The sequence below is a fragment of the Amblyomma mixtum genome, chromosome 4, assembly GCF_055824585.1.
Source record: "Amblyomma mixtum isolate Tamu chromosome 4, ASM5582458v1, whole genome shotgun sequence".
Lineage (NCBI taxonomy): Eukaryota > Metazoa > Arthropoda > Arachnida > Ixodida > Ixodidae > Amblyomma > Amblyomma mixtum.
In genome coordinates, this window is record NC_143015.1 from 156,241,968 (window position 1) to 156,262,180 (window position 20,213).

Consider the following 20,213-nt stretch of genomic DNA (forward strand, 5'->3'; position numbering starts at 1 on the left):
AGTCTTTTCAATGGGTACGGCGTCCGCCCGCCAAGCATTCTGTACCCCAGAAGCGAAACGCATGTAAAAAGTACCGTTCGGTCTACGCCAAGCGGAGGTTATTGCATGCCCCCTAATCCTCCTTGCACGAACTGACATGTGGGTGTTACCCAAACGCCATTTTTTGCGAAAAGGCCTTCAACAGCTTTGCCCTGGAGCACTCTGAGAAAATGCCTTCTAGACCTTTTGCCTTCCTGTTGGACGAAGTCGTGGCAGCGATAACGGCAGAATGCCACCTTCCTCGACCGTCGTGAGAGCCCATTGTCAAGGCAACCTGAACCACAGGGCCGCGTAAGGGGGATTCTCCAAAACTCTCCAAAAAAGAGGAATACGCCTATATGGGTGCAAAAAGGAAGTAATCTGTCCTCTAGCGCAATCCCTTAAGGGAGCGTCACGAGTTTGAATCGAACGGCGGGAAGACATTTAAATTCGATATTCTGAGCAATAAATGCGTATTTTGCGGCCAGACGAATATCAGTATAGCCAGAAAGCCAATTAATCGATTTTTACTGAAAACGCAAATTGGATTGAGCTTTACTCGAAGTCCATTAACATTTTAACTTCTGCAATGAAATTAACAAAACTTTTGTTTGAGCTAGATGGTGCATAGCTTATATTGAAATGACATTTAAGCGTACACGAAAAACGCACACAAGAGGAGGATACAGCGAGGATAAAGGAGGATGTAGCGCCTGTCCTGTGTGTATCCTCCTCTTGTGTGCGTTTTTCGTGTGCGCTTAGATTTCATTTCAATATATGCAATGAAATTACTTGGTTCTATAGGAGTATACATGGCCGCTCTTCCAAACACAAGCTTGCTGGCCCGTAGGTCGCTCTCAGGGAAGGCGAAAAAAAAAAACCGAAGAACGTGGGCCCCCAGCAAGTGGCCAGGAAGTCGTCCTTTGAGACCGCAAATAACCACGCTAGGCCCCGTTTATATATAATACGCCCCGGGAGGAGCACCGCGAACGCCATACACTCCGCCCCCTGACGGCGGCAGCAGCAAGAAACGGCGTGCACAGGCGCCGCGGTCACGCAACGCATCATCCGCCCAATCCGGAGAGGGCGCAGTGCTCGAAGCCGTGCACTCACACAGCTGGCCGCGGTACCAATCGCTCAACGGGTCACCGGTTTCCGTCCAGGTCTGTGGGGCGTCTCCGAGCGGAGACCCCGACGGCGATACGCCAGGGAGCGGGGAAATTCGACGACGGAACGGAGTACTGGGGGCACTGAGCCTTCCACAAACGTCAGTGTACACAGAGAACCGAGACTGCCCGTTAGAGCTTGTAACGGAAAAGAAAGACGCGCTTCCACTGAGAAAGGAACGCAGTGAAAACGACACGCACGTAAGCGCGACACATACGAAGAAACTACTTTTGGGCAAGGGAACTGCAGTTCGCAATTGGCAGCGAGGTGCTGGAAGTGATATGGGAATGCGTCTACGTAGGGCGGGTAGTGACCGTTGATCCGGACCATGGGAGGGAAATAACTTACCAATGGAGTAGAGCGCATATGGCAGGTTCTCACAGGTCATGAATGGCAGTTTAACAATATCCCTCAATAGAAAGGTATACAACAGCTGTACCTTGCCGGTACTCCCCTATGGGGCAGAAACGTGGAGACAACGGAGCGAGCTATACAAAGAAAAAATGACAGGTGTAACGTTAAAAGACCGCTAGCTGGCAGAGTGGGTGAGGGAACAAACTCAGGTTAATGACATCCTAGTCTAAATCAAGAGGAAGAAATGTGTTTGTGCAGGGCATGTAATGCGAAGGCAAGATAACCGCTGGTAATTAAGGGTAACGGAGTGGATTCCAAGATAAGGCAAGCATGACAGGGGGCGGCAGAAAGTTAGGTGTCTTTCTGTCTTGTGTTCTGTCTTTTTTCGCGCCTGTGACCAAAGATGAACAGTTACCAACTCGCCCAGCAAGACGTTCTTTTAAGACTAAGAAGTTTGAGAGGATACGGTGGCCGCAACTAACAAAGGACAGGGTTAGTTGGAGAGACATGAGAGGCCCACTGCCCTGAAGTGGACGTAGTCAGGCTGATGATGATGAACTCTGACCTTCAGGCAGATACCGCACGCAGTACTATTTACTCTACAGGCAGAAAACAACGAAGGAGAAAAATCCCTGGTATCGTTCCCACTTCTCCGTGATTGGAGAGGAGAGTACTATAAATTGGTTTATTTTAGTTCTAAAGCGCTACTCCAGACTTACCAACCCCGAGAAAAAATATTGTCTTTTGTCGTCTTGCACCGCGCTCCGAACTAAACCGAGCTTACCCGATCGAGTTAGTCGGATAAGCTGTCTACTTTTTTTAAGGCGAAAGCCTTTAATGTGTTGTCGACAGAAGGTTGTCAGCAGAGCTGTCACGCTTCTTCTAGTCAGACCAGAAAAAAAGTAATCTTTGTGCACGATGGGATTCGAACCACCATCCTTTTGTTCCGCAGCCGAGCGTGCTATTGGCTACGCTACTTCCTGCCAAACCTTATGTAGTTCTCCTTGTCTAGGACGCTGGAGAGTGTTTGTAGAAAGGCGTCAAATCAGACGGATGCCTCCCAAACGCCCTCCAGTGTCTCCAGCATTTAAGATTCACAAACAGTTGTGTACTTAATTAGCATCTTAACCACACATCAGTGACACAAGCAGCAACACTGCGCTAAAGGCTTTCGCCTCACCGCACTTTAGGTCAACAAAGTGCCCCCCTGAATTTTTCTAACTCGTGTTCTACTATACAGGCCTGTTTATTACCCTCTTTATCTGTTCTTCTTTCAGGTGCCGAACTTTCAACAAAGTATATCACGCTTTCCTCGCGACCTTGGCCCTCGTAAAACAGCACTTACAGCCTCCTCGAACGAGTATACCAGGAAGACCTCCCACCTAGTCCTTTCTTTCGGCTCGCTTACAACGAAAAAAAAAACATATATGAGAAAAAGCTGCAGACAATCTCGCCGTTATTCAGGCCAAGGGGCCTCGGCTCCCTTCTAGTAAGCGCACCAACAAAGACACCAGTGGCATTCGGGAAGCGGCTCTCTTAACGGACCATAACAGCCGCGCTGGTGGCAACACTCTTCGCTCCTCTACTAAGGAAACGTTGTCGCCGCTGCTTGCAGTTTCCCCGCCTCAATATATACCAGTACTGCATACGCCACTCTAAGTATATAAGGTAAGGATCAGGAGTACAAACAGCTTAGCGAGATACCATCAAGATGGCGGCGGCGCCACCGCAGCGTAGCGCACGTTTGGTTTCGTCGTGAAAAGCAAACACCGCGAAGAACTTCCTCACCAGGGAGGAGCGTACGAAGCTGTTCGCGCGCGACCGCGAAGCGATCCAACCCGTAGCCAGTCAACCGCAACGACGCAACAAAACACAGAAGCTCCGACTTCTATGGGATCGTATAGTAGCTCCGTTTGCATGGAACCGCTATATAGCGCCCAGATATCGTCCGGGTTCGGTTCACGAGTTTTTTTTTTTTTTTTTTCGTCTGCTCTTTGGAAACCCAGTGCTTCCATTCTCGACCGACCAAAAGAACTCGCCCGATCGTTCCTGGTCGCATTTTATTGCGATTTTATTTCTTTATATTTCTTTCGTTTTTTTCGTATCCCTCTCTGCTTTTTTTTTCATTTGCTTTGTCTCTTTTCGGTTCCTGGGGCGGAGACCTGCAGCAACAAAATGGCGCGGGGTTAAGATTGCGGGCAGACGATATTCTCGGGAGCAGACGACCCGTGCAGGCGGCAGACGGTCTTTTTGCTGTTGCTGCGGTTGTTGTTGTTTTGATCTGTCGTTTTGATTTTCGGTTTTGAACTGCTTCCTATAGGAGACGAACGCCCCTTCGCTTCCGTACAGGAGCTACCGCTACCCGGTGTAGGCATGCGGACTCGGTCACGAGCTAGTGAACACGGATCTGTCAACATTTCGTGACCCAGTCATGGCCGTCTATGGCATTCGGCGGCTAATCCGGGTCACCCCGCCTGCTTTGCAGAGTGCAATAGAATGCTGACATAAAACACGACCAGGAAGAAGATCGCAAAATGGCTTCCTCACATCAGGGCCCGCTCACCTTTAAAAACTTTGACGCAATCAAAACTTAAACCGAAGATCTGATCCAGATATCTCTCATAATACAGGGGTAGGTTTATTAGAAAGGCAGTCACTGTGGGAGCGTCACATTAAAAATGTTATTCTGCCTCTGATGATTCCAGAGGGAGACTGCGCATGCGTTTACTATTCGTTCATCCACACACGCAAATTCAATTAATTCACTCGAGCTTGTACAAAATAACGCCGCCCGTTTCATCCTACTTAACTTCAATCGTACTTCAAGTGTCACCTCCATGAAAAATACGCCCAACCTCCCACCCTTAGCCTCCCGTCGAAAATTTTCACGGTTATGTTTATTTCACAAAATTTTTTACAACTGTCCCAATCTACGCGATGAATTGATATCTCGTCCGTCTTTCATCTCTCCACGGCTAGATCACGTTCACAAGGTCGGTATAACGTCGCACGAAACAAAAGCTTGTTCTCAGTCGTTCATTCCCCGTACATCAGCAGATTGGAACCACCTTCCCGGATCGACAGCCTGCGTTCAAGACATCCTGCGCTTCCGTAACAAATGTACTTATCATTCTCCATTTCCTTTGTTTACTTTAGTTTCCTTTGTTTGTTCTCTTACCTTGCACTTACATATTATGCTTACTTCTTTTACTGAATTGTATAACCAGGAACATGACGCTTGTATGTTGAATTTTTGTTTTTGTTCTCTTTCTATAATTTGTAACCACTCCCCTCTGAAATGCCTTTGGCCCTGAGGGTAACAATAATAAATAAATAAATAATAAATAAATAAATTTGGTGGGCTATGTTTAACCAAAAACTCTAATGGCAGATATTCGTGAACACTCCCCGACAGCTAGGGTTCCGCAGCTGGGCTTTCGGCCTCTATTTTCTGCCCCACAAAATGCCATCCATCCATCCATCAATCAATCAATCAATCAATCAATCAATCAATCAATCAATCAATCAATCAATCAATCAATCAATCAATCAATCAATCAATCAAATACCATTATAAATGCCAATACAGGCATTCTTACAGATAATCCTTAGCAGAAGGTCCCAAAGCAAAAGCTATGTCTGTCTTTCGGTCTGTCTCTGTGTATGGGGGCGCGTGCGTACGCGTGTGTGTGCATGCGTGTGTGTGTGTGTGTGTGTGTGTGTGTGTGTGTGTGTGTGTGTGTGTGTGTGTGTGTGTGTGTGTGTGTGTGTGTGTGTGTGTGTGTGTGTGTGCGTGTGTGTGTTTGGTTTTATCGGGTTTAACGTCTCAAAGCGACTAAGGCTATGAGAGACGCCGTAGTGGAGGGCTCCGGAAATTTTGACCCTGGGGTTCTTAGCGTGCGTGCGCGCGCGCGTGCGTGCGTGCGTGCGTGCTTGCGTGCGTGCGTGCGTGTGTGTGTGTGTGTGTGTGTGTGTGTGTGTGTGTGTGTGTGTGTGTGTGTGTGTGTGTGTGTGTGTGCGTGCGTGTGTGTGTGTTTGGTTTTATCGGGTTTAACGTCTCAAAGCGACTAAGGCTATGAGAGACGCCGTAGTGGAGGGCTCCGGAAATTTTGACCCTGGGGTTCTTTAGCGTGCGTGCGCGCGCGCGCGTGTGTGTGTGTGTGTGTGTGTGAGTGAGAGGGGGGGGAGAGACCTCAGCGCGAGTAATCGCTGAATTTTTGTGGTGTCCCTCAGTTGCACCGCAGCCATGGATTTTATACTGCGCCAGCTACTGGTCACTAGAGTGACTGTTCCAAATAATGTTCGCTCATATTTCTTGGTTCCGAAAGCCAAATTTCACAACACAAAAGGACATATTTTTCGTTCTCAAAAATTATTTATTTGGTAAAGATTAATTAGCCAGTTTTTAAAATACTGCTATCAGGAAAAATTCAGGGGGCACTTTGTTGACCTAAAGTGCGGTGAGGTGAAAGCCTTTAGCGCGGTGCTGCTGCTTGTGTCACTGATGTGTGGTTAAGATGTTAATTAAGTGCGCAGTTGTTTGTGAATCTCAGATGCTGGAGACACTGGAGGGCGTTTGGGAGGCATCCGTCTGATTCGACGCCTTTCTGCAAACACTCTCCAGCGTCCTAGACAAGGAGAACTACATATGCGTTGGCGGGAAGTATCGTAGCCATTAGCACGCTCGGCTGCTGAACGGAAGGATGGTGGTTCGAATCCCATCGTGCACAAAGATTTTCTTTCTGGTCTGACTAGAAAAAGCGTGACACCTCTGCTGACAAGCTTCTGTCGACAACGGTGAGGCATTAAAGGCTTTCGCCGTAAAAGCGGAAGTTCCGGTTTGGTCCAAGCAGGCGGTTATTCCTCCCGTAGGGCTCAAAACAATAGCACAGACAGAACATTTCTCGTTAAGCGGGTAGAGTCCTGACACCTTCCCAGCCATAGAGTTTCTTACTATTACCTAGAGGGAAAGCTGGCGGCGCTGCACTTCAGCCACCATGGACGCTCAAAGCATCATGGGGCGGTGAGCTACTTGTTGCGGGACAGTCGTAGTTTTTCGAGAACACAGAGTGGCACTACTAAGACGTTTCATTTCGAAAACGTTGTTCGTGTGTGCACAGACGACTTTGGCGCGAACGCAGTGTGCAAAAACCATAGTAGTGAAAACGCATAGAGAGACGACGCCAATAAAAGGTTTCACTTTTCCGAAATGCCATTAAAAAACCTCTTAAAGTATCTAAGCAACACCATTTTTTTTAACATATTCACTTTTAAAAGTGCACCTGTTAATTACGAAATATTAGCTTTTGTAGTGTTCATTACTTGGCCAATAGGAAAGCTAGCCACCTCTTATTTTGGGCAAACTTTGTACTTAAATGCTTTTCTGCTCGTTTGTTGCAATTTACAGGTAGGATATTGAATGTTAGGACATTCCTAGTTATCTAACAGCTTTATTTTCTCATTATTTTCTGGCCAAAAGTTGCAGTTCCGCAACAAGTAGCTCACCGCCCCATGATGCTTTCAGCGCCCATGGTGGCTGAAGTGGTCTCGAGGGGTCTCCATGCAAACTCCCATAGTCGGGTTGTCAGCTTTCCCTCTAGGTAATAGTAAGAAACTATGTTCCCAGCTTCCGGGTGAGGGGTATAATTTAGGGGAAAATGTGAACTCGACACAGGGCAGCCCATCGCAAACACCAAACAAGCTTCAGCAGGTAACGACCCTCTCGAGCAACACTCGCAGGACACACAGTCTCGATTCCATCAAGTCCGGTTCCAACGCTACCCTTCAATACATGCCCACCGCTTACCGCCATGGAAGTCGGGGATAGATGTCAGTGACGGGAGTTATAATTGTCCTGCTGTTGATAAAAGATCACGACACATCTTCCAATTGGATGCCGGGGTCACAGCGTCCATGTCGGCAATGACCTCGCGAAAGCAGTTGCTACTCTTCTCAGAAGGCAGATTGCATACATCCCATTGTCAAGAGCGGACACTGCCGCTCGGAAACACCGCACTCACTCACTGATGCACCCTGGGAACTGCCTCCCGTGCAACCTTGACCCTCCGTCGCTATACTGCGGCTAACTGTCCGGGGTCCCTCGCTGAGACGCAGCATTACTGTGTCTCCATTGGCTGGGAGAGGCCATTCTTTCCTAAGTGGAGTAGCCTACAGCGGAGTAGACCCGACTGGTGGGGATGACAATTATTGAGATTACGGTAGCCGCAGTAAAAAATGGCTGACTCCTCAACGTGCAACTATAGTGGACGCGACAAAATTACGGAGGACCTAATCTTACCGACCTTCCATTCTGGGCTTTCACACTCTCAAGCAATAGGTATATCACGAGTGCCATACCATCGTCAGCAAAAAGTTATAATAATCTTAATCTCTCACCGTACTTTTCTCGCACTAATGTCGGTTGGTTGGTTTATGGGGTTTGACGTCCCAAAGCGACTCAGGCTATGAGGGACACCGTAGTGGACTCCGAAAATTTCGATCACCTGGGGTTCTTTAACGTGCCACCATTGAACATGGGGATACATTTCCTGGTCGAGTGCGTGCCATTGAACATTGGAATACACTGTCCGGTACAGTGCGTTCCCTCCCAACAGACAGATTTATGCATGCCATAGCTGATTCATAATGTCTTTATTTACTGTTCCCACGCTCCTAATTTGTGTAGCGCTCCCTCTGTTTTCAACTTTGGTGTTTTAATTTTTCCTACCATGTCTTTAGTTTCGACTGTATCTACGATGCTTTGTATATGCCCACTCCTCCGATAGCCCCTGTAGGGGCTGCAGTATGTACAAATAAATAAAAAAATAAATAGACGGCAAGCGTCCCGTCGTGGCGGCATTGTAAAGAGCGGACTTTCGTTTCGTTAGGAAACCAAGGTTCCCGGAGCACGAAAAGCAATTAAAGAATTTCTCTAATTTCAAAATTCAAAGAATGATTTGGGGGAGGTGGATTTGGTTTGGTTTGGTTTACGGGGGATTAAAACGTCCCAAAAAAATATAGGTTTTGAGGGACGCCGTAGTGAAGGGCTCCGGAAATTTCGGCCACCTGGGGTTCTTTAACGTGCACTCACATCGCACAGTACACGGGCCTCTGGAATTTCGCCTCCATCGAAATGCGATCGGCCCTGCCGGGATCGAACCCGCGTCTTTCGAGCCAGCAGCCGAGCACCATAACCACTGAGCCACCGCGGCGACTTCTCCTTCAAAGCAGCATTCGGTAACTTTGAATGCACTTTAATCAGAATTCTAATGATTTTGCTTCAACTATAAGCACTCAGACTTGTGTGGGTCGGTACAAGATGTCGACATCCCCTATTTTCCACCTTAAGACGCCAAGCTTGCATGTGAAAAAAAGAAAAAAAAAGCCACGATACATATTTCCGTAGTGAAATCGACATCGACAAAGCCTGCAACAGCTAGGTCAAAACAATTTAAACAAATAAAAAGAAATCACTGCTCTATGCAGCAGTGCAAGAAAGCGGGGATCGTGACCAGGACCATCAAGTGCAAAGCCATTTTTTCCCCCAGCAGTTTTGCAGTGCAGACCCCACAGCGCGAGTCAAAGGATAAACGCGGGCAAGGCTGCGCTATAAATACGAGAGAAACTCACCCGAAAGCGAAAAAAAAAAACGGTCTGCACGAAAAAGAAACCGTTCTCCGGTTTCCCGCTTCAAAACATGTTCAGCATGCGAGCTAGGTGAGTGTACAGACAGAAATAAAGAAAATATAAGGCACGAATCACACAGGAGATCCACTAAAGAGAAAGATACACGTTAATGGTAGCGGGCTAGGACAGAGTAAAAGAAACAAATATAAACAGTTTATAAACAACTCATCGGAATGGCTCGCACATATAGACAAGCGTTGAGTGAGAAATATCGTGTCGCTTCGCCCCCGAGGTCACGGGTGTATGTAAAACTTTCGAATGCGAGCACCCACGATGTTGCCGCTGTTTGTATCTTCGGGTAGAGGAAAAGGTGGAACGGCAGTTCACGGAAATAGAAAAACGCGCGCCGTTCGCTATAAGAAACGTTGGCTATGTAAGCTAGCCGAAATGTCCGCACCGGAGGGAGGATGCGTGTGGGCGCAAAAAATAAAAAAAAAATGGACCGGTTGGAACGTGCGGGACGAATTCGCTAAATGCGCGATTCCAGACGGCGCTGCCAATGCCCGCGCAGCAAGCGGCAGACGACGATCGTGCAGACCATGGTGCAGACGATAAACTTCGTCGCCTGAGTTTCGCCGTCGTCTGCAACTAATCGAGGAAGCAGACGACTATACGCGCGCCGGATTCTGCAGGACACGGCGGGAGTTGTTCATTTCCGTGTTGGTTTGATTGTTGTTTTGTGTTCCTTTTGGCTCACAGTCGAGCTATACACTCACGCTGCTCGAACGTGACATTTGTTAGCGTGTACAGATTGTCGAGAGCGCCGCCGCTAGCCTTAATGGTTCGTGGACAGCGTTGCACACGTATGCGCGCAGTTCCTTTCCTGGGCTGCCCACATACTTTCTCTCTCTCTTTTTTTTTAATGTACCTTCCCTGACAGACATGGCAGAGCACTGTTTCTATATATGCGGCGTCATTTAATCGTACGCGCGCTGACATTAGAACATTAGTTTCGCCTTTTTTCTTCCATCGCTACGGAGGTATAAAAGGTAGAAAAGGAAATTGTTGTCATTCAGTGCAGTGCCAACGCCTTTTGCCAGAGATTCTGGACTGTCAGTAGTAACGGCTAACTCGTTTATAGAGAAAAATCGTAACCGAATGGTGCAGCTAGCATTAGAACAGGCATGGACTTCACGGAAGGCGTTTAATTCTTTCAGTTTTAGTGTACAGTCTTTGTGAAAAGTTTAGAGCCCAGGGGGTTTGCTTCTAAGCCTCGCAGTGGGGCTCCTGTGACATTCGTGGTAGTCCTACCCATTAGAGGAGGCAGGATCAGAAATCTCCTTACCTTCAGCAAATTTGGAGCGCTGGAGATGCATTACGAACTAGACAGTGTGCTTCAGAAGCAAACCCCCTGGGCTCCAAACTTTTGACAAAGGCTGTACATTGGCTGTTTCTTTATACTTAACGGTTTCATAGTTAAAAGCTGCCCTAAATTCCTGCTGTAATGAGTAAAATTCATTGCGGATTGGGCTCAGCCCGGTGTTTGTGACGCCAGTAAATGAAATCAACCCTCGAGTTTCACAAAACACGGCTTCGCGGTCCCTTTTATACGTTCTTCTGCTAGCGGTTGAGACAGTCTCTCTGCTGAGCTCATTCTGACTCTGCTGCAACCTCGGATTAGTTCGTGCCTCCAGAATGATATATAGACAACTTTAATTTAAACAAATGTAAAGAAAATAAAAACATAAGACGCACCTGGAGCAATCCTCTTCCTTCCAGCCAACCTCCTCCACCACAGAGCCGTAGCAGACGAACTCGTGACGACGCGGCTCGCAGCAGACGACGACGAATCGCGACTCACCGAATTAGACGAAAGTGGAGTAGTCAACAGCACTTCCATGCTTTCGTCTTGTCACTCGAGGATTCACAAGATGTTTATTAATCACTCCGTTTCCTCGGAGCAAAACGGAACTCGGAACAACGCAGCCAAAGCCAAGGTCGGGTCTCAACGCAAAAACACACCTTGACCCAATGCCCGCGAGCAGGTCAAAGTTGCGGAGACTCCTCTAAATCACCAGCCGAGCGAATTAGGTAGTTCCTAGGGCACAATTCCAGTAGAAAGCAACAGTTATCGTCCCAGCATCACAATCCAGGCATCAGAAAACACTTCTCCACGTTTCTTGAGCAGTATACACCAGTCGGCACTCTTCGGTTTTCCAAAAAGCAGCAGAGAAGTCCTGAGGCACGGTAAACGTTGGAAGCACACAGACGCAAACAACACTTATCGTCTTAATCGTCCTGTCATCACACACCAAGCACAAAAAAAAAATCACCTTTTTCACTTTTCCCGTTCCTTGACCAGGAGCACTTCGTAGACACTCTCTAGTCGTCCGGATAGCGGTAGGTCGGTGACCGTATAAAAACTATTAAGCGACTAACTGATCCCAGGATAAACCTAACGCGAAAACGGGTCAGAGTTCGCACGACCACTCAGTCCCAGCCGTCGTCCAAGTCATCAGCCTCGGCAAGAACTGTAGATCCAGCGGACCAACCGTCTTACCCGTTCGCTCGCAGTTCTCGGTGTGGGCCCGCTTGGTTTCGTTCACAGAAGCCGTAGTACCGTACGCGCCACTCCGAAGATGCTCGTTCCGATAAGGCTTATACCGTAAACACGGCAACGCGCGCCTGACCTCCTCACCCTCGGTCCAAGAAAGCAAGTGGCTCGAAGACACACTAGTGCGACATCGGCGTGTAGGGGAAGGAAGCCTTCGTTCGAACTTCTCTTTTCCTCCTTTCACCCGCCTCTCTCTCGATACGGCGCGACGAAAATCCAGGGCAAGCCGGGCTTAGAGCTAAGGCCGAACGAAGAAGGAATGAAAGAAAGCCAAGGCACGAGCTCGCGCAGAATAAACCTAGACCCAGGCGAACACCCACACACGCACACCACAACGGCGACGCAAGAAACAATGGCCGAAACGCAGGCAAGGGGAACCGTGCCACTGCACCGCGCTTTTCTCTATTTCTTTTTTTTTCCATTCCTCTCCTTTTCTCTTCTCCCGATTTCTAAACATGGCGCCTTTCTTTACCCCAAGCCGTCGTCTGCTTACTCAATACCCGCTACAAAGGCCCTCTCCCAATGCCTACATCCTCTCAGCTCACGACACTGGAGGAACGAGCGCCGATGTCGTCTGCTGCAGAAGTGCAGAAGGCTCACTCACGTCTGCTCACTAGCGCCGTCGGCGTCTGCTCTCGCGGGTTCACGAGGGAAACGAGATAAAAAGCGAGCACTGGGGCGTGTTCGACATTCAAATGTGGGGAAACGGTGGCCGCGGCTTCGCCGTGCGCGCCCCAGACACTTTGGGACATGCAAGTCGAGGCACGGCTCAGAAGGGTGTATATACATAGTACGCAGGCGCGGCTGCGTCACCTGCGAAACTACCTTCGTGTACATACTATACTGCCTCGAGAACAGCGGCGCAAGGCGCGCTTACGTGGTTCAAGACAAAGAAAGGTGGCCAATTCTGTATCCCCGCATACTCATGCACGAACGCACGTAAACGCCAGGCACAATCAGGGCTTGGCAAGCCGTGTTTGGTGGGTGGCGGTGTGGTATCGTCTGCACTGAAGCCACCCGGCCGCCATGTTGGCGCCGCGGCCCGTGACCGTTGCCGAGTATGGTATATAGCAGACGAAGAAACTTCGCGCTCTGCTGGGCAAGCCCCGCATTGCCGTATATACATGTTCCGCGCTAGAAGGCGGAAAAGAATATACGCGCTGAAATGAGTACGTAAGATGGAACAATGAGCTGAAGCAAAGAGCGGCAGAAGCACTTCTTTGAGGCGGGTCTTTGGAGGGTGTGTGTACCAGACGGGGGTAAAAAAGAAACGGAAAAAGATAGGAACGAAACCGTAACCTCTACGCGAGAACCCACGCTAGAGAGCTATAATAAAACACGTGGAGGTAAGGAATTCCGATATCTTGCGTGCATGCTTTCAGACGGAACGCGGAACCGCGCTATATAGAGAAGTCTGAAGCGTGCACTCTGTAGCACAATGGCGCCGGTAGCGAGATGGAGGCCGGGAAAATAAAAAAAAGTAACAAAAAACAGGCGCCGTGCAAAGATACGTGCTTAATGGAGATCACGGGCACCTATGCGTCCGCGGTCGTGGCATATCAGGGTCAAATTACGCGCCGTTCTGAGCGAGGTGCGCTGAATGACAATGACGGTCCTCGATTACCTTTGCATATAGTCCAGGGTCACATCTGGTTTATGGGAACTCGTGCGGTTTTCTAACCAGGTGATATGGCGACCTCTGTTTAGATCTGCAAATGCTTCTATTGCTATGTAGTTTTGTGGTTACCGATAACTGCCGATAAGGATAACTGCCGAGGCAAGCGCAGGTACACTCCAGACACGAATATGCATATATGGGAGTAAAAAGGGAATAAGCTCTCCTCTACCCCTAGAGTGCGCTAGAGGACAAATTTACTCCATTTCTACTCCTTTCTGTACAGAGTGTAGGTAGTCTTACCATGCCGTCAGTGGTTTGATTGTACTTTTTCGGCCGTAAAAAATTGGCACTGGCTTAGCTTGGCTATGCCAGGTTATACGTAGCAAAAGCGAGCGCAACAACGAGGCAAGCGGTGTGACGTCATGCCAAGCGGCGGCGGCTCCGCGGCGAGGCGCGCGGTGTGACGTCATGCCAGATGGCGCGGCGAGCGCGCGGCGTCCGCCAGCTGCGGCGGTTGCTTGGCAACGGCTCAAGATCGGTCTCTGTGCCTCCTCGTAGCACCGCCACAGCGAAATCGGAAGTTCGTGGGCAATGTAGCTTTCGCTACCAAAAACTGTCATCCTGCTTTGCACAGCCAAAAAAAACTTCCGAGAAGTCAGCAAATGAACTCTAACTACGCAGGTCAAAGCTCTAAGAAATATGATGCTAGGTTTCTACAAAGGCCGAAATATATTTTTACTTCTGCATAGAAATTGAAGAAGCTCTGAATGGGATCGCGTGGTGAAATAGTCTGGTTAGCGAGAAACAAAAACAATGAGTGCAACTTATACCTGGTGTTTCAAATTATTCAATACAGATTTTTCTTCGAAAAGCAATCAGAGATGCGACAGTGTGGTCTGTGCAGGTGGATTCATAGCATGGCGGACATTATGCACCTGATAGAGCTCTTATATTAAACGATCGATGAACTGAATTTGACTAATATTTTTTTTATTTTTGATTTCACTGGGCACTATAGCGAAGTTGAAGGCCTTCAACGTGGAAGGTGAGCCCAGTTTTGAAATTTTCTAAATTGCAGATGTGGTTCGAAATACCGAACGCCAAAAATACGTATTTGAAAGCTCGTTGAGTTGTCTTCTTGGCGTTGCCCATTTATAAAATGGCGTTGCTCCCATTTATAATGCAACAAATACAGAATGTGTTTATGTATTTCTGTGACGTAGAAGCAATTAACGTGATTTCAGGGACGATACTGCGCGTAGCGACACTATCCTATAAATGTGAAAATGCGTGAAAGTGAGCTCAACTGACTTTCAAATGCGTATTTTTGACGTTCGGTATTTGCAACCCCATTGCCGATTAAGAAAATTTAAAAACTGGTCTTACCGGCGATATTGCCGGCCTTCAATTACGCAATATGATAATGCTACCTGAAATAAAAAATAAACAAGTATTTAGATAGATTTACTTAAACAGTAGTTTAATTATAGAGAGCTATATCATGTACCTAATGTCCACCACACCATAGAATCCATTTGCACCAACCGCACTGTCGTATCTCTCATGGCTTTTAAAATAAAAATCTGTGTTCAATAATTTGAAACACCCGGTATATTTAAAAAGCAATCGTAGGCTGCATTCATGCAAAAAGAATCTTTTCATACCGCTTAAATCTCTGCATCCCAACCGTCAAAGTCGCAAACAGTCAATTTGCTCTAGAAAAATGATATTGAGTTGCACACTTACATTCCTAAGTTAATGGAAAGAAATATTAGCGAAAAAATTAATTTCATCTCCGTGCTTGCACGTAACCTAGAATAGATAAAGAAGCCTAATTCTGAGGAGGCAAAGCACACATAGCACCGAAAAATCTCAAGCAGTGTGTCTCGGATGCGAAGAAATTGAATTTCGTTGCCAATGCCTTATTCCGTAAACTTCTGAATTCAGGTGTACTCTCGTCAGCAGTATTAGAGGGACCAAAGTTTGAGCATTGATTTCTGCTCTAATACCGCTAATCAAGAATCCCTCCAGGACAATCTTAACCGCATTAAATTATGGTGCAATCACTGGTTGATGACACTTAATCCCGATAAGCTCATGTCTTTTCATCGCCGTCGCAACCCGCATTTATTTACTTATAAGATTTCTGGTTCTCCTGTCGAACTTGTCCCGTCCTTACTTACCTCGGCATTACTATCAGCAATGATTTATCATGGCGCTAGCATGTAACAAAGCTAATATAATCTGCGAATGAAAAACTGGTTTGGTTTGGTTTATGGGGTTTAACGTCCCAAAGCAACTAAGGCTATGAGAGACGCCGTAGTGGAGGGCTCCGGAAATTTCGACCACCTGGGGTTCTTTAACGTGCACTGACATCGCACAGTACACGGGTCTCTAGAATTTCTCCTCCAAAGAAATTCCAGCCGCCGCGGCCGGGATCGAACCCGCGTCTTTTGGGTCAGCAGCCGAGCACCATAACCACTGAGCCACCGCGGCGGCTGAATGAAAAACTGGGCTTTCTTAAACGTCATCTTCACTACGCCTCTCAAAATGTAAAGCTACTTGCTTATAAACCATTGATCAAGCCAAAACTTGAGTATGCATCCGCCATTTGCAATCCGCAGCAATCATACCTCATTGATTCATTAGAAGCCGCGCAAAACAGAGTCGCCCGTTTCATTCACCGCTCATACTCATCCCATATTAGTGTTTCATCTCCCAAACTACAGTCCCATTTCTCTCCGTCGCCGTATTTGTAGCCTATGCCTATTTCACAAATTGTATTATTCCCAGCTCAAACAGCAGCCGTACATCTGCGCACCGCCACCACGCACGTGTCACCGCATTGGTCACCCGCTGAAAGTTTCACGCCAACGTGCCCGTACGACTACACTTTCCAACACATTTTTCCTCCGAACATGAAGCGACTTGAACGAGCTTCCCCATGGAATTGCAGCCATCACCTGCCCATCAATCTTCCTAGAAAATGTTACACCCCATCTGTCATTATGAAAATAATGTTTTGCTTGGTCGTATTAACCCCACCCCTTATGTAAAACCCCCAACAGGGGGTCTTTAAGGAAATAAAAATGAAATGAAATGAAATGAAACATATGACACCTAGGAACAATTCTCCGCCTGCCGTCAAATATAAAATGGTTTTGGCTTATGGATTATTATGCAGTGTACTCTCTGATGCATTGGGCATCGTGCGTTTCAATGTAGCTCATTGCTCGAGGAGGCAAAATGCCGAGCGAACTGCCGTATCTTTAACCTACGAACAGAAGCTCAGCAAAAAAAAAAAAAAAACGGTGATTTTCTTCATCACTGGATCTTCGTGATAACAAAAGTGGGTTTGCGGAATTCTCCGCTTGTGGAAACACAACGTCAATTAAGGAAAAAGCAACCCCTCCACCGTCTACTTCACGCTTCGAGATATTAAATGTAGTCGGAACTATATATATACTCATCGCACCCTTGTAATTTATCACCTGACAAGAGCGCAAGGTTTTCAGATGTCATATCCATCTTCTCGTTTCTTCAATGGCACCGGTTTCCCGTGTCTATATTCGAAACCTGCCCATTCCTTTAGCAAAAACAGTTATCATTTGTACCGTGATTCTCGGCTTTAAAGTTTTCATCCCGCTTCCTTCCCAACCTTTCCTGCCGACGAAATCTGCCTCTATTAATTTCAGCTCGGGAAGTTTTATCGGAAAAGAAGTAGGAGTATACCATTCAATACAGACTGCCTATAAGCCACTAAAGTCGGAACCCGTATGCGCCCCGCAACAGGAAAGCCCATTTCAAGCAATGCGAGACGCGCCGTATAGCAATCTTTCGACGGATCGCGCCATCTCGGTACGGCATCTCGTGGGTAAAACCGAAAGTAATTTCGTTTTCGCACCCGGCATATCGGTGTGAGAAGAAGAAATGAGCGATAGGTGGCGCTGAAAGATATCTCTGCGCGACGTAGTCGGTTCATACAGCTGTCTTTACAGGCCGCGGTCAGCCCAAGGACACAAATTAAGGAAGGAGACGTACAGTAGACAAGGATAAAATTAAGACCCACGTGACTGTGGCAAAAGAAATAAAAAAGCAAATCGAAAACAAGGCTCTATTTTTGTTGATAATTTTTTTGAGCACTGATGCCTGTCGGCTGTGCAAGACGTAGCCGTACTCCGATGAGGATATCTCTCACACTCCAGTTGCTGTTTTCGTTTCTTTTTCTATAATCTTCTTTACTTTTTATATTTAGTTGTTGTTTTTTTCGGCAGCCCAGTTCTACCTCATTTCATCGAGTTTGCTGAACATGAGCGGTGCAGGCAGATGCTTATTTTTCAATCTTTTCAGGAAAGCGTCAATCTAAGGAATTTTTTTTTTGATGGCCACTACATGGACTAGTTCATGCATTCACTGTCGGCAACTGCTCCGCCGTAGTGGTACTTTATATACAAATAACATACAATAAAGAAACTGACCCCATTCAGAGCTACATGTGAAATAGAAACGTTCCTATGCCCGGATACGACTACAGCGAAGACTTAATGACCGCCACACAGAACCTCTTAGCGACAAGAAAATAGTTCGTTGTTAAAGCTTCTCTAGTTACCTAAACAAGAAGCTAACCAAAAGACAAAATTTCGCAATAGTTTTGACGCACCTGGCTTTATTATAATCATCAAACAATTAAAACCTGATTTTGTTTACTTATTAGTCAGTGGAGTAATACAGCAACACGCGAGCCATGGTTCATTGTTGCCAACTGCTGTTTTTTTTTAATTTGTGCCCTAAGTTGTATTCTAGGGTCGGATACAACTTAAGTCTGCAGTGAAGCTCCGCCCACATTCAGCCTCAGCGCACAAAATTCCTCCTCCACAAAAAAGTAAGTTGTAAGTTTTCTTAATGCTACCTAAACAAGCTTATCGCAAGAAAAAAATTTACAAGCTGTAGAATTTTGATACTTGGCTTGTTTAATATAGTCAGACAATAAAAAGATGATTTCGTTTATTGTTGCGATTGGCCAGCGGAGTAATACAGAACGATGTGGACCGCGACCCAGTGTTAGCAACTGTTTTTTTTTTTTTTAAGTTGTGTCCTACTATATACCGCTAACACTGGGTCGCGGTCCACATCGTTCTGTATTACTCCGCTGGCCAATCGCAACAGTAAACGAAATCAGCTTTTTAATGTTTCGCTATATAAAACAATCCGCGTGTAAAAATTCTAGAGCGCATAACCTTTTTCTTATACTAGCCTTCTTGTTTACGTAACAAGAAACGCTTAAACAGCGGGCTACTTTTTTCGTCGTGGAGTAATTTTGTGCGCGGAGGCTGAATGTGGGCGGAGCTTCACTGCAGACTTAAGTTGTATACAGTTATAGAGTCAACTATAGCCGCGCCGTCGTCACCACCTGTCGCAAGTCCTGTACTACGGAGATATCGGAGGAGAAGCCAGTAACTTTCCTTCTCTCAGTCTTTCATTCATTTTCTTGCTTTCACGCATTTCTTTTACCTTTCATTTCCTTCTCTTTCGCTCCATCTTGCACCAGGGGGCCTGCCGGAAGTCGCGAAAGCGCGCCTAAGTTCGCAATTTTCGTTTCCGTATTTAGTGCCGCACGCTCGGGTTGCTCCTTCAAGCCCGGGGGGGGGGGGGGGGGGGGGGACAGTCGGGCGAACGTGGTGAGGCGTTGCCGGAGACACTTCTCCGGCGACAGTTATCAGGCCACTGCGGCCGTTGCAGTCAATCCTCCTCTGTTTCCCCGAACGGACTCAGCGGTGCGACAAAACGACACACTCGATCGGATCTCGCTATAGCGCCGAGGCGATGGACAAATTCTTTCCGGGACGCCAAGCCTGAACAACGCCACCGCCTTTCTCGTTACACGGATGAAGAGGTGCAGTGAGGGTCGGCCTTTTAGAGATATCTGTACGACTCGTTTCCTCTTAGAGGGCGCTCCGTGCCAGTTGGTGCTGGCAACTGTAGGTGCAGCCTTCGCCAAAAGTAACCAGGCTGCACGGTTCGCTCTGCTAGGTAAAGCCGGGTATCGCCGTCTGTGCAACATGACTCTGGCAGGTGGTCCCCAGCGAGCAACCTAGGAGGCAGGTGGACCACCTAGGTCACGTGACGTTGCGACGTCATCACAACCTGCCCACCGGATATCGAGCACAAGACCCACCGCTGGGAGCACCTGCCATCGCAGGGCAGTGGCGCATCCCTTAACCGCTGCACCACTGCACCAGGAGTGGTATGAGGACTCCGAGGGATCTGTGAATGCAAAGAATAGAATGACGTTCTGCTATCGCGTCATATTCTTAAGGCGGAGCCTAAGAGCCCCCTCCAATTTTTAAAGCTATTATGCCAGCCCTCAAGCTATGAATCTCTGTATGGTGAGGAGGACCCCTGTCCTCACCTTGAAGGAACGTTTTGATCTTTAGGGAAACCGGGAGAGCTCCACTATAGGATGAGAGGCAAACCAAGCAGCCTGGTTACTTTTGGCAAAAACTGTACATGCGGGCAGGAAAGCACAGGAGGTATAGAGAGCGAAGGTAGTACGAAAGCAGCCAACAGCCTTCGCAACTGCGGAGAGCATTGGAAATATTTTTTTCTGTTGTCTTTAAGGAAGGAAGGAATGTTAATAATGATTTTCGATAAGAGATAACTTGACAAAGCAGCCGAATAGACATGCCACCGATGGAAGCTGAGCCCATGGCCTTCGCATGTCACGTGTGGTGTCACCAAGTGACCTGTGGGGTTGGCCGTCTCGCCTTCTACTTTTCAACGCATTTTTTTTTTCAGTGAAGTGTAGCCTATCTTTGA

The 20,213-nt window shown here is 47.4% G+C and overlaps 1 protein-coding gene across 1 annotated transcript in view; it reads right to left on the reverse strand.

The window, feature by feature from the left end:
- mwh (multiple wing hairs) overlaps positions 1-11,074 on the reverse strand; it is a 230,814-nt gene extending 219,740 nt beyond the window's left edge. The window contains exon 1 of the mRNA XM_089541011.1: positions 10,921-11,074. Coding sequence (XP_089397137.1) covers positions 10,921-11,065 — 145 coding nt within the window. The 5' untranslated portion in view covers positions 11,066-11,074. The remainder of the gene's footprint in view (positions 1-10,920) is intronic.
- Positions 11,075-20,213: the final 9,139 nt, after the last annotated feature.